General features: G+C 56.6%; 1 protein-coding gene across 8 annotated transcripts; it reads left to right on the forward strand.

The window, feature by feature from the left end:
- The first annotated feature begins 472 nt into the window (after positions 1 to 472).
- Positions 473 to 12,226, forward strand: LOC133078489 (tigger transposable element-derived protein 1-like). Of its 8 annotated transcripts, none has more exons than XM_061173566.1 (4): positions 473 to 540; positions 2,571 to 3,028; positions 5,982 to 6,061; positions 6,488 to 8,369. In XM_061173566.1, the coding sequence occupies exons 2-4, from the start codon at positions 2,629 to 2,631 to the stop codon at positions 8,303 to 8,305; spliced, it is 2,298 nt and encodes a 765-aa protein (XP_061029549.1). In that variant the 5' UTR covers positions 473 to 540; positions 2,571 to 2,628; the 3' UTR covers positions 8,306 to 8,369. The 8 variants fall into 8 exon arrangements, with proteins under 8 accessions (XP_061029549.1, XP_061029551.1, XP_061029544.1 ...); XM_061173568.1 differs by lacking the exons at positions 473 to 540; positions 6,488 to 8,369 and adding exons at positions 605 to 703; positions 10,323 to 12,226; XM_061173561.1 differs by lacking the exon at positions 473 to 540 and adding an exon at positions 605 to 703.
- Positions 12,227 to 12,625: the final 399 nt, after the last annotated feature.

The following is a 12,625-nucleotide window of genomic DNA, read 5'->3' on the forward strand; positions in this document are numbered from 1 at the left end:
CCCCGATGGAGGCGGAGTGCGGCACAGCAGCTGAAAGAGGCAGGTGACCAGGTGGGAGGAAATGCCACATCCGCCGGGCGGCAGGAGTAGAGGCAGCTGAGGGGCAACCTGGCACAGTCGAGCGGACGGAAAGCGAGGGGATCTGAGGTCGCACGGGCAGGGCGTGGCGGAGACGACGCGCGGATGGGCCCATCTAGCTCCACAGCTCTTTACCTCGGAACCCGGGACACCGCCAGGACCTCAGGGAAAGCGCCGCGGAGCGTCAGCAGTCGCACCACTGGCGCCCCCTTGCAGGCCCCTGAAGAACTCTATTTCCCGGCGGCGCCGAGCGCTGGTGCTCGCTGCCTTCTGGGAAATGTAGTGTCTACAGGTCCCGTGGGGTGTTACTCTGGCGGGCCAAGGACTACGTTTCCCAGAGGGCCTCGCGGAGAGGGCCGGGCTTGCGTACGTTCCACTTCCGGGCGCCGGACGTCGCCAACGAGTTGCAGAAGTATATTGTTACCTCCCCCTCACCTCCGGGCGCTAGCCTGTCGTGGGGAGGTGGGTGGTTGCTAGGGGAGGGAGGGAAGGGGCGGGGTGGGCACAAGGCACCGGAAGTAGTCCTTGGGGCGGACGGAAGCTCGTGGCCCTGGGGCCCCCAGGGTGGTTGTTCTTTGTTCCCGCACGGTGTTGTTTGACGCCGTCCGCGTGGCTTCCGGGGGCGGTGAGTCTGGGCGCGACGCGGTGGAGGCGTCGGAAAAGCCCGGGGTAGGGTGTGCAGCTGGCCAGAGGGCGGCAGGAGAAGGGGGCGTTGGAACACTAGCCGCTTTCCGAGGACTCCGACGAGTCCGCGGGGAAGGGCGGCGCGTGGGCTGCTGGGACATGGAGTCCGGCGGGGCTGGGCCTGCCCCGGAAGTGATTCTGGCCCGAGCTGGGCTCTCGCCACGCCTCGGGGGTCGGTGCACGTGCACCCGCGCTAGTCCCTTTCTCGGCGGAATTCCTGGGCTTCTGTCCACCTTTCCACCCAGCTCCCCCTAAACTTCTCACCTCCCCTGGAAAGTCTTCCTGGATTTCTGCAGCTCAGACCACCTCTTTGCTCCTGCTGCACCTGCGTGCGTGCCTGTATAAAGTGAGAGTGCGGGCGGGGTGGGGGGACGCTCCCCGCACAGGGGGATTAAATCCAGATCCTTCCCTGGCTGAAGGCTGTGCAAGTTCGCCCAGGCCACACAGCCTTCGCATTTGCTGATTCCGCTGCACAGACCGTCCTCCACTCTAGCTGTCATCTCAGGGTACTTGGGGGTGAGAGCCGGGGGTTGGGGGCTGTTGGATGGGGCGGCCTGGTTCAGGGGAGCCCTGACCAGTGCTTTAAAGACGTGCATTGGCATTGAAAATGATTTGTGTTCTTTTTTCTTAATTATTTATTTATTTATTTTTCTTTTTGGCTGTGTCGGGTCTCAGTTGCGGCACGCGGGATCTTCATTGCGGCGCGTGGGCTTCTCTCTAGTTGCGCGCGGGCTTCTCTCTAGTAGCGGCTCGCATGCTCAGTAGTTGTGGCGCGCAGGCTTAATTGTCCCGCGGCATGTGGGATCTTAGTTCCCGGACGGGGCATTGAACCCACACCCCTTGCATTGGAAGGCAGATTCTTAACCACTGGACCATCAGGGAAAAAGTCCCAATCTGTGTTCTTTTCTGAAGTTACAGTGGTAGCAAATGGCCGTTGGCAGAAAAATTCAGATGCTCTGCAGACATTACAAAAGAAAAAGCAGATGTCCTACTCCAGTTCCTTTCTCCAGAATTGCCAGCTGAGGCGTTGCTGGTTTTCAGGATCCTTTTCTGAACACTTGTAACAGTAGCTCCTGTTTTTTGTTTTGAAGTTTTAACATTAGTGGGATCGTGTCAAGTGAGGAGGACCACAGCTTACTTTCTTGTTTGGCACTGTAGCGTGGACGTCTCTCTCACTGTCCGTTGTTGACCTTGACTAGTTGAGTTGGGCCGAGCCTCTCAGGCCTCATAGGATTGTGCCATGAGGGAAGGAAGTCTTTCCAGTGTAGGAACCAGCTCTTGCTCTCCCAGTGCGGCTGCACTGCAGCTGTCCCCACTACCATCTCGGCCTTCCAGCCTGTCCCCCACATCACTCTTTCTAGTGCCCCACAGACTGCATCCTTCACTTGCACAGAGCCTCCCTGGGATTGGACCCTCCCTGGGCACGGACCCTCCCTGGGCACTGAGTTTCTGCTAGTTCCCGCCAGCACCTCTGCTTGGCTGCTGATGGGATTCTCTCCGCCACTGAGACACTGGACGTGTCCACACCCCATCCCCAGGAGCAGCCCTCCTACCGGCCCAGTCTGGCCTGAACTCCTGAAGGCTTCCCTGTAGGAAGCGCTCCCTCACTGTCCTAACCAGATTCCCAGTGTGAGGCATCCTCTTGAGGGCACAGATAGGGAGGTCGAGGCTGGAGGTGTCCCCCTGCCAGGTTGTCAGCTGGCCAGGTGTGGGGACAGTTTCCGCCACAGCAAGTGACCTTGCAGGGTGTGAGTCGGTGGAGGGGTGTGGGTGGTCCATGGCCCTGATTGGGTGTGTGTGTGTCCCAGGAAGACAGTGTGTGTGGCCTGAGTGAAGGCAGAGAGGCCAGCTTCCCCAGGTGTCGCCATGGCAGCCGACCCAGCACCCATCGGTCAGGAAGAGCTCGTGATCATCAAGATGGAGGAGGATGAGGCCGGCCTGTGGGATCCTGAACCGTTCTTCAAGCCTCAGCCCCAAACCCTGTTGCCTGGGCTTGGTAGGGACCCCCGGCAGTGCTTCCGGAGCTTCCGCTACGAGGAGGCAGCAGGGCCCCGCGAGGCGCTGGCCCGGCTGCGGGAGCTGTGCCGCCAGTGGCTGCGGCCCGAGGTGCACTCCAAGGAGCAGATGCTGGAGCTGCTGGTGCTGGAGCAGTTCCTGGGCGTGCTGCCACCTGACACCCGGGTCTGGGTGGAGTCCCAGTGCCCCGAGAGTGGCGAGGAGGCTGTGGCACTCGTGGAGGACCTCGCTCAGATGTTGCAGGAGACTGGTGAGCCGCGGGGGAGTGGGCTTGGGGGCAGGGAAAGTGCAGGGGGACACAGCCCATGACGCCGGGTCCTGAGTGCCTGCCCGCTCTGCCCAGGCCCTGTGTCCTCATCTCTGGGAAGAAGACTCAGAAGCTGTGGCATGTTTGGAGACTTTCCTAGACTCTGAGCCTCCCAGAGGTGTGAGCCTGGGGTTGGCGTAGCATTTCCCCCGCTCAGGTGCACTGGCCTTCTTTCTCTTCCTTTTCTCCTTTCTGGCAAGGCCACGGAGTGCATGCCATGTGCCAGGCCCTGTGGGTCCAGCAGGGGAGGGAGAGAGGCAAGGTCCTTGGCCTGTTGGAGCCCAGTCTGGTTTGAGAGTTGGACAGTGAGACCTCCAATCACAAGTAGGGTGTCCTCCTTTCTCTAGAGGGGGTGGAGGCAAGAGGAGGTGGGCACAGAGGTCGGCCCGGCCAGGGGTGGCTTTGCAGTTCGTGCTGTGTGACGTCTTCACCTTGGACGTGTGCTTCCGCACCTGTGAGGAGGTGACAGCCGTGCAGCAGGGAGGAGAGATGGTTGGTTACCGCCTCGGTCCACCCTGGCATGTGTTTACTTGTTTACTCGTGTATTTGTGCAGTTCCTTTTGCCTGCTTGGCCCCTTGTATCGAGGGGTGGAAACCGTAGCACTTAAACAAGCAAACAAAAACCCAGCTTTATTAGGCTCTAACCCACATAATCAAAAAATTGTACACTTTGTGGGTTTCAGTACAGTCACAGGTTTGTACAACCATCACCCGTGTCTAATGTCATCACCTTCAAATAAACTCCGTGCCCGTCAGCAGCCACTCCCCATTCTTCCCTTTCCTAGTGCCTTGGCAGCCAGGAACCTGCTTTGTGTCTCTGTACACTTTCTTATTCTGGACGTTTTACTAAATGGAATCATACATGGCTTTTTATGGCGGGCTGCTTTGATCGACTCTGATGTTTCCCGCGTTCATCCGCAGTGCAGTGTGTCAGTGCCTCACTCGTTTTTATGCCTGGTCGTATTCCATTGTGTGGTTATACCACATTCTGTTCATTCGTTTATCTGTTATGGCTATTTGGGTTGTTTGTACCTTTTGGCTGTTACGATTAATGCTGACGTGAACTTACGTATACTTTATTCTCTTGGTTATATACCTAGGAGTGGAATTGCTAAATCACATGGTAACTCTGGCCTTTTGAGGAACTGCTAACGCACCACTTGTTTTAAGAGAGGGGATTTAATGGAGAGAGTGTAACCTAGGCATTGAAGGAGTGAAAAAGTACAAAAAGAACTCTAAGGTGTCATGGCGGTAGGAGCTGCAGGGAGCTGTGTCCGCTCCGGGAAGAGGTCGGAATTCTGACAGTTAGAGACTCAGAGGAGGGGCTGGGAGGTGGGGCTGCTGCTGGATGGTGCTGGGGTCTCCCAGGGGGACAGGATGAAGCCGGTTCTGCACATGTTGCAAAAGTTGCTGCTAAGGAAAACCTTGATAATGCAGGACTGGTTTTCACCCAGGCATGAACGTGAGGTGCAGGTGAGACACCTTGTACGCATGGGTCCACAGTCCTCCCAGGGTGTCTGGCTGTCGTGCTGGGCTGTCCTCTGAGCCATGGGCAGCGTTTGTCGTCTTAGGGGACTGTTCCCTGGTACCAGTTCCCAGCTTCCCACTGAACGGATGCTTAGGTGATGCACGCTAATCTCTATTAAATGCACACTAATCTCTATTAAAAGAGATTTTGCATCGTAAGAGTGTGGACGTTGGCAAAGCAGCCTGCTGGCTCTGCACGGACTCAGGCCTGGTGCTCCCGAGGATCCTGTGGGGCATGCATGGTTATGTCCACTCAGCCCTGAAGCCGCATGGTCTCACGTTTACACGAAAACTCCTGCCTTTGCTCCGTACCCTTACCTGCTCTCAGCCTGTTGCTGGCCCCTTCGACGCCCCCACATGGGAGAGGGTAGGGGCTGGCCTTGGCTTTCTCTGGGTGGTTTTGGAGGTGACTGCTCTGATGCTATCAGGGAGACCAGAATGATGTCCCAAGCTCTTCCTTGGCTGTCGCTGTTGCTTTGTGTTCAGGGGTCCCCAAGACTCCCCTTAGCCTCAAGTGATTTGCTAGGAGGAGTCACAGAATTCAACAAGGCTATTATATTCATGGTTGTAGTTTATTACAGTGAAAGGATACAGGTTAAAGTCAGCAGTGGAAAAAGGTGCCTAGTCTGGGAGATACCAGGCACGAGATTCCGGGTGTCCTTTCCTGTGGGAGTCGTGTGGGTCGTGCTTAATTCCCCCAGCAGTGACGTGCAGCAACACGCACAGGATGCTGCCACTGGGGGGCTCGCCTGCAGTGACGTCCAGGATTTTTACTGGGGGTCAGTCACCGAGGTATGGAACGTGACTGACCTTAGTTACTCAGCCTGAACTCCCCCCAGAGGTCAGACCTGTACAGTGTGGCCCAAGGTTACTACCATGTCACATCGTTAGCATGAACTATCTGTGTGACCCAAGAACTTAGGTAAACAAAGATGTAAAGATGTTCTTATCAGGCAGAATCTTCCTAGGGCTTAGAGGTCCCCTCCCAGGAGCAGGTCAAGGGCCAGACTTTCGTTTGGAGTGTGGAGGGTTTGGACAGCTCAGGCCTGCTGAGTCAGCCCTTTACTGACCACCCAGCTGCAGCTGAAGGAAACTTCTAATGACTATTTCCTTGGTGTTTCAGTGACTTGGGTTTCAGGGGCCTTGGGTGTGCTCTTGAGGTACGTATGTGTGTGTGCATTGGAAGGGGCTGCCTGTCAGCCAGGGTAGGGTGTTCTGTGTGAATCAGAGGGCAAGCGGTGTCTCACCTGGCTCAGAGTCCCCGGCCAGTGGGACATGTTGACCTCCGGATTGAGTAATGGGCCTGGGTGCCTCACCCCTTTGTCCCCAGGGTGGGCCTGCAGACACTAACACTGCTGTTTCCCCTCAGCACTGGCCCAGGCCCCTCCCGAGGACCAACGGTTTGGAGACCTGGCAGAGCCGGCCAAGCCCTTCACGGATGGAGCTCAGGTGAGCTGTGAGTCCTCCAAAGTCAGAGACGCCACATCCTGCGGGACCCCGCCCGCCCCCCCCTTCTTCACCCCAGGCTGTGGAGGGTCACATTCAGCAGCTGTGCCCAGCCCCCACCCCCACCGCCCCTCGCCCTCAGGCTGGGCTCAGGACCTGCCCTGCACCGTCTCCCAGCTCCTGGGTCTGAGGATGGGGCCTCCCCAGGCTCACACCATTTGAATACAGAGTACAGTAAGTCCCCTACACACAAACCTCCAAGTTACGAACTTTCAAAGATGCGAACGTGCGTTCGCATGTCCAATCACGTAAGTTAGTTCACGTGTCTGGCGTACATTGTCATGTGCGTGCATCCTCTACAAGTGGTTGTGCTTTTGTGTACTTTACAGTACTGTATAGAGTACAGTAGTACAGTATCTTTATTTCAAGCCCAGGATGTCCGGAAGCAAGCGTAAAAGCAGCGGTGATGTAGCTGGTACTGCTAAGAAGCGCCACGCGATAACGATGGAAACAAAAGTGAAAATAATTGAGAGAGTGGAGCGAGGCGAAAAGATGGTAGACGTCGCTCATTCTTATAACCTGAATCGTTCAACCATCGGCTCAATCGTAAAGAACAAGGACAAGATCATGGAACATGTGAAGTCTGCTATGCCGATGACGTCGACAATAATAACGAAGAAGCGTGGAAAAGTGATGGAGGAGATGGAGAAACTTCTCAGTGTGTGGATGCAGGATCAGCGTCAGCGTCGAGTCCCACTCAGCTTAATGCTGATTCAAGAGAAAGCTAAGAGCCTTTATGAAGACTTGAAGAAGAAACACGGCGAAGAATCAGAGGGCAAATCTTTTAATGCCAGCCGTAGCTGGGTTCACCGGTTCAAGGCTAGAGCCAAACTTCACAATGTAAAAGTAAGTGACAAGGCAGCGAGTACAGATACAATAGCTGCCCGGGAATTTCCTGAAACGCTTCGAGAAATTATTGATGAAGGCGCGTATTTACCCGAGCAGGTGTTCAACGTGGACGAGACAGGACTGTACTGGAAGAGGATGCCAGACCGAAGTTACATCAGTAAGGAGGAAAAGTTGATGCCAGGCTATAAAGCATCAAAGGATAGGCTCACGCTGTTGTTTGGTGGCAATGCTTCCGGTGATATGAAGCTGAAGCCTCTCTTAGTTTATCATTCAGAGAACCCAAGAGCCCTTAAAAACATAGCCAAGGGCTCTCTTCCTGTTGTGTGGAAGAGTAACCCCAAAGCCTGGGTTACACAGGCCATTTTCCAGGACTGGTTTTTCCACCACTTTATCCCGGAGGTAGAGAAATATTGTTTGGAGAAGGAGGTCCCATTCAACATTCTTTTGCTGCTCGACAACGCTCCGGGCCACCCCCCGTTCATGGACGACTTTCATCCCAGCGTCAAAGTAGTGCATCTGCCACTGAATACTACGGCGCTCATCCAACCTATGGACCAGGGAGTTATAGCGACTTTCAAGAAATATTACTTACGTCACACTTTTCGTCAGGCAGTAAAGGCGAGTGACGAATCAGGAACAACCTTGCGACAATTTTGGAAGGACTATAACATCTACAAGGCCATAAAAAACATTGACTTTGCCTGGAGTGAGGTTACGGCCGTCACCATGAATGGGGTTTGGAGGAACCTTTGCCCGAAGTTTGTTCACGATTTTCGTGGATTTGAGAAGGTGGATGAGGAGTCCAAAGAGGTCTTCAGCCACTTAGTGGCCCTCAGCGAGAAGCTGGAGCTAGATCTGCAAGAGGACGACTTCATGGAACTCCTTGCTGTGCAACACGAGGAGCTGACTAATGAAGACCTGATGGCATTGGAGGCCCAGAGAAAGGACGAAGAGGGGCAGGAGGAAGAAGAAGTAACTGAAGAACCGAAGAGATTCACGACGCAGGAAATGGCACGGGGGTTTTCTTTATTTGAGGAGGCACTGGTAGTTTTTGAGGCACAGGACCCGAATGTAGAACGGTACACGAAGGTGGCAGCAGCCGTTCAGAATGCAATCCAGTGCTACCGTGTCATCTATGATGAGAAAAAAAGAGCTACCACCCAGACATCACTGGATCGTTTTTACAAGAGGGTAGATAGAATTAAATCCAGCAAGGAACCAGAACCTGTGCCATCAACGTCAGGCGTGAGTGAAATTGCAACTTGCCCTCCGTCTCCTATTGCTGACGATCCTTCAGCCCTACCATCTCCTACCTCCTCTTCCTCTTCCAGTCAGTAACTCTTCCTGCCTGTTCCCTCAATGCCAGCCCCTGGATGCCAGCTATTGTACTGTACTACGGTACTTTTCAAGGTACTGTACTGTAAGATTAAAAATGTTTTCTTTATTTTTTGTGTTTGTTTGTTTTTTATGTATTATTCGTGTGAAAAGTATTCCAGTACAGTACTGTATAGCCGATTGTGTAATTTGGGTACCTAGGCTAACGTCGTTGGACTTACGAACACATTGGACTTACAAACGTGCTCTCGGAACGGAACTCGTTCATACGTAGGGGACTTACTGTAGTTGTAGTCTCTCTTGCACAGAGATAGAAATACAGCAGTCGTTTTTTATCCTCCCATTTTAAAGAAAATTTTAAAATGTATATAAAACATGTATGTGCATTATAAAGCAATTCAAACCTTAAGAAAAGCACATAAAGTTGAAACCCCACAGCCAGTCTTCCTCTCTGGAGATGGCCACTGCCACCCACCGTACATCCTTCCTCTTTCCTGTACGCAACATGCAGTTCACACACATGGGTGTGTGTGTGAATGGGGCACACAGACATTTCCAAAGGAAGCCCCATTAACGCTCTGCACCCCACTGATTTCACTTCGTGTCGTGTTGAGGTCCCTTCCAGTGGCACAGGCAGTTCCAGCCTTTCTTTTTAGTGGCTCTCTTGGAGTCATGTGCCCAGCCCCGCTAGGGCACGTGGGCCGCTGTCGGTTTCTCATCCCAGAACACACACCCTCATCTTGGCTGCTGCCCCTCTGGCTTTTCTGCCCCTGGGCCTGCCTGTCCTCTGGATGGCCTCAAGACACAGGGACCAAAGCTTACCTCTGTGTCACGGGGCGCCTGCATGTCTTTGATCCTGGTGGGTAACCCAGGGGGCTTCCCCAGGAGGACAGAGGGACTTGCTCACACATGGGAAGGAGGGCAGACCAGCCAAGGAGCATGGCTGGGGTCTCCTGCCAGGTGAGGGGGGAGAGTGGACCACACCCTGGCCTTCCCCACCCTTGACTGCCATTCCTGGGTCTTCCTGAGACACTGCGAGGCCTGGGAAGGCCTGCGGTGGCCCTGCCTAGATCTGCCCAAGTCCGGCTCAGCCGGTGTCCTGCCGGCAGCTCTCAGAGAACACCCAGGGCTTCTTTACTGTCAAACTCGCATCACCAGTCGAGAGTGTAGAGCTGGGCTCTGAGAGATGCTGCTCCTGGAAGAAACAAGGTGCTTGGCCCACCCCCCTGTGGAAGGACACTGGGAAGTGGGTCTCCTTGGCCACCTCGGGGCCCCAAGGCGGGAGGCAGGCCTGCTCCTCGCCTGGTTCTCCGGGAGCCCGTCTGGGTAATTGAACCCTGCACAAGTATTTTCTCCATTAAAAAACCCAAAAACAGGGACTCCCCTGGTGGTCCAGTGGTTAGGACCCCGCTCTTCCACGGCAGGGGGCACGGGTCCGATCCCTGGTTGGAGAACTAAGATTCCCCCATGCCGCACGGCTTGGCCAAACAAACCAAAAAACCAAAACAACACACAGAAACAAAAACCTTGAGTCCTGACACCCTTAATTACATTGCTCAAGGTCTTGCGAGCTCTGGGCTATGAAGCGTGTTGGCTCCAATTGGACAGCTTGTTCCCCTCCTTTCCCCGGCTGCCACCAAGCTCTGAGCTGAGGCTTATACACTGTGGCTGCCCGTTCCTGGGCCCAGCTATGACGTGCTGGTAATTTCTGCTTTCTGTATTTGGCCTGACATCAGTCTGTGGTGTATTACGCCACCCTGGATGCTTCAGGAGGCCGGCGAGTAGGTGACTTGGGATGGTGGTGTCAGCGGGGGGCTCCCTCGGAAAGTGGTAGTGGGTTTTCGGAGGCTTGCTGCAATCCTGAGGGTGACGTTCATTTAGTCCACGGGGCCAGAATTCATCGAGTGGCCGGATGTGGCCCCAAATCTCCCACCTAAAGAGACTAGTCAGTGACCTCTAAGGGTTTTACCCAGGCCCATCGGCACTTCCCACCGATAAACGTTGTCTCCCCATTTTACAGCGGGTCAGGGCTGGGGCGGCAGCGGCCCTGAAATCAGCGGGCACAGGGCGGGAACATAAATATTCTCTTGTGTCCGGAGAGAGTGATGCGGGCCCGAAGCCCCCCCTGAAGAGGCCGCCGAGGGCGGGCCAGCGCCGAAGTGCCAAGCGGGACCGTAAGGCCATCAACCTGCAGGTGAAGCTGGAGGTACTGCGGCGCTTCGAAGCCGGAGAGAAGCTCAGCCGAATCGGGAGGGCACTAGGGCTCTCCACCTCCACTGTGGCCACCATTCGTGACAACAAGGACAAGATCCGAGCGAGTTCGCAGGCGGCCACCCCGCACGCGGCCTCTAAGCTGACGCGCAGCCGCAGCCTGGTGATGGAGAACATGGAGCGGCTGCTGAGCGTGTGGATCGAGGAGCAGACCCGGCGGGACGTGCCGGTCAGCGTGGTGCTCGTCCAGGAGAAGGCCCGCAGCCTGTTTGAGGAGCTCAAGCGGGCGCAGGGGGAGGGCGCCGAGGCTGAGACTTTCGGCGCCAGCCGCGGCTGGTTCGCGCGCTTCAAGGCGCGGCACGGGCTGCGCAGCCTCGGGGCCGGAGGCGAGGCGGCGCGCGCAGACGCCGAGGCTGCGCGCCGGTATCCGGCGCTGCTGCGGAGGGTGATCCAGGAGGGCGGCTACACGGCCCGGCAGGTGTTCAACGTGGACGAGACCCGGCTCTTCTGGAGGCGGCTGCCGGGCAGGACGGTCCCTTCCACGGCGGAGAAGCCAGGCCCCGGGTTCACAGCCGCCCAAGACCTCCTGACCCTGCTGCTCGGCAGCAACGCCGCCGGCGACTTCAAGCTGAAGCCGCTGCTGGTGTACCCCTCGGAGAACCCGCGCGCCCTCCGGGGCTTCTCCAAGCCCAACCTGCCCGTGCTGTGGCGCTCGCACAGGAAGGCCTGGGTCACTGTGAGCCTCTTCCAGGAGTGGTTCGTGCACTTCTTCTGCCCCGCCGTGGAGAGGTACTGCGCCCGGCACGGGCTCCCGTATAAAGCTCTGCTCGTCCTGGACAGCACTCCCGGCCGCCCCGGGAACCTGGACGACCTCTCCGACCACGTGCGCGTGGAGTACCTGCCCAAGGACACCACAGCCCTCATCCAGCCCATGACCCAGGACGTGGTCGCCACGTTCAAGGCCTGCTACCTGCGGAGGGTCTTCCGCCTCTTGGCGGCGAGGGCGGGAGGCGCCGGCGAGCGGTCAGCGGCCCCGGACTTCTGGCGGGACTACAGCATCCTGGACGCTGTGCACAACATCTCCGAGTCCTGGGAGGAGGTTCCGCCCGCGACGTTGAACCGGGGTTGGAGGAAGCTGTGGCCCGAGTGCCTCCAGCACGACGCCAGCCCCCGACCCGGGGAGGCCCTCCCGCAGATCCGGCGGGACGTCGTGGCGCTGGCGCACGGCTTGGGTTTCGGGGAGGTGGCAGAGGCGGATGTGGCTGAGCTGCTGCAGAGCCAGGGCGCAGACCTGTCCAACGAGGAGCTGGTGGGGCTGGAGCAGGAGCGGGCAGCCGGGGAGGAGGGGGAGGACAGCTGGACGGCCTTCCGCCAGCTCACGGCCAGGCACCTGGCCAAGGCCCTAGCACATTTCGATGCTGGCCTGCAGATCGTCAGGGACGACGACCCCAACCTGGAGCGCAGCCTCCGCGTCTGCCGGGGCGTGAACAACGTGATCAGCTGCTATCGGGAGCTCTTCAAGGAGAAGAGAGGCCCCAAATAGTGTGTGTTGAGGGGGAGGGGCTGTTGGGAGTTCTGAGGCCTCCGGACTTTGTTGGGGAGAGGGGGTCCTCCCTCCCCATCTTTCACATGGAAGTGACACTGGTCTGCATGTTTCCATTTCATTATATTAATCCCTCAAATGTTTTTCTGTCAGCAAATAATTTAGTGTCTCAAGTGAACTTCTCAAATATATGGTTTTAGAAGCCTTGATGAATTCTCAAGTGACTTTATTGCATCCTGGGCCCTTTTGGAGCGGTGCATCCTCGGTTTCCTAGTGGAAGCCCACGAGGAAGCCGGCGTCACTGGGTAGCACCCCTGGCACGGTATTCCTGCCCCCTTGCTCACTGCACTGAGCTCTCCCTGTATTCAGAGCTGGGGGGCTCACGGAGCTGAGAGGGGTTCAGAGAGGGGTTCTGCTTGTTTTCTGGCCCACTCACCTTTCAGCTGGGCTTCAGGACCTGCAGGTGACAAAGGCTGACCTCAGATGAGCACCCAAAGAGACTCAGGGATCCAGAGAGTGGGCCTGGGTGGGAGGAGTGTCCGGCCACACACCTCCCATCTCTGTTCTCC

This window comes from Eubalaena glacialis, chromosome 18 (assembly GCF_028564815.1).
Source record: "Eubalaena glacialis isolate mEubGla1 chromosome 18, mEubGla1.1.hap2.+ XY, whole genome shotgun sequence".
Taxonomy (NCBI): domain Eukaryota; kingdom Metazoa; phylum Chordata; class Mammalia; order Artiodactyla; family Balaenidae; genus Eubalaena; species Eubalaena glacialis.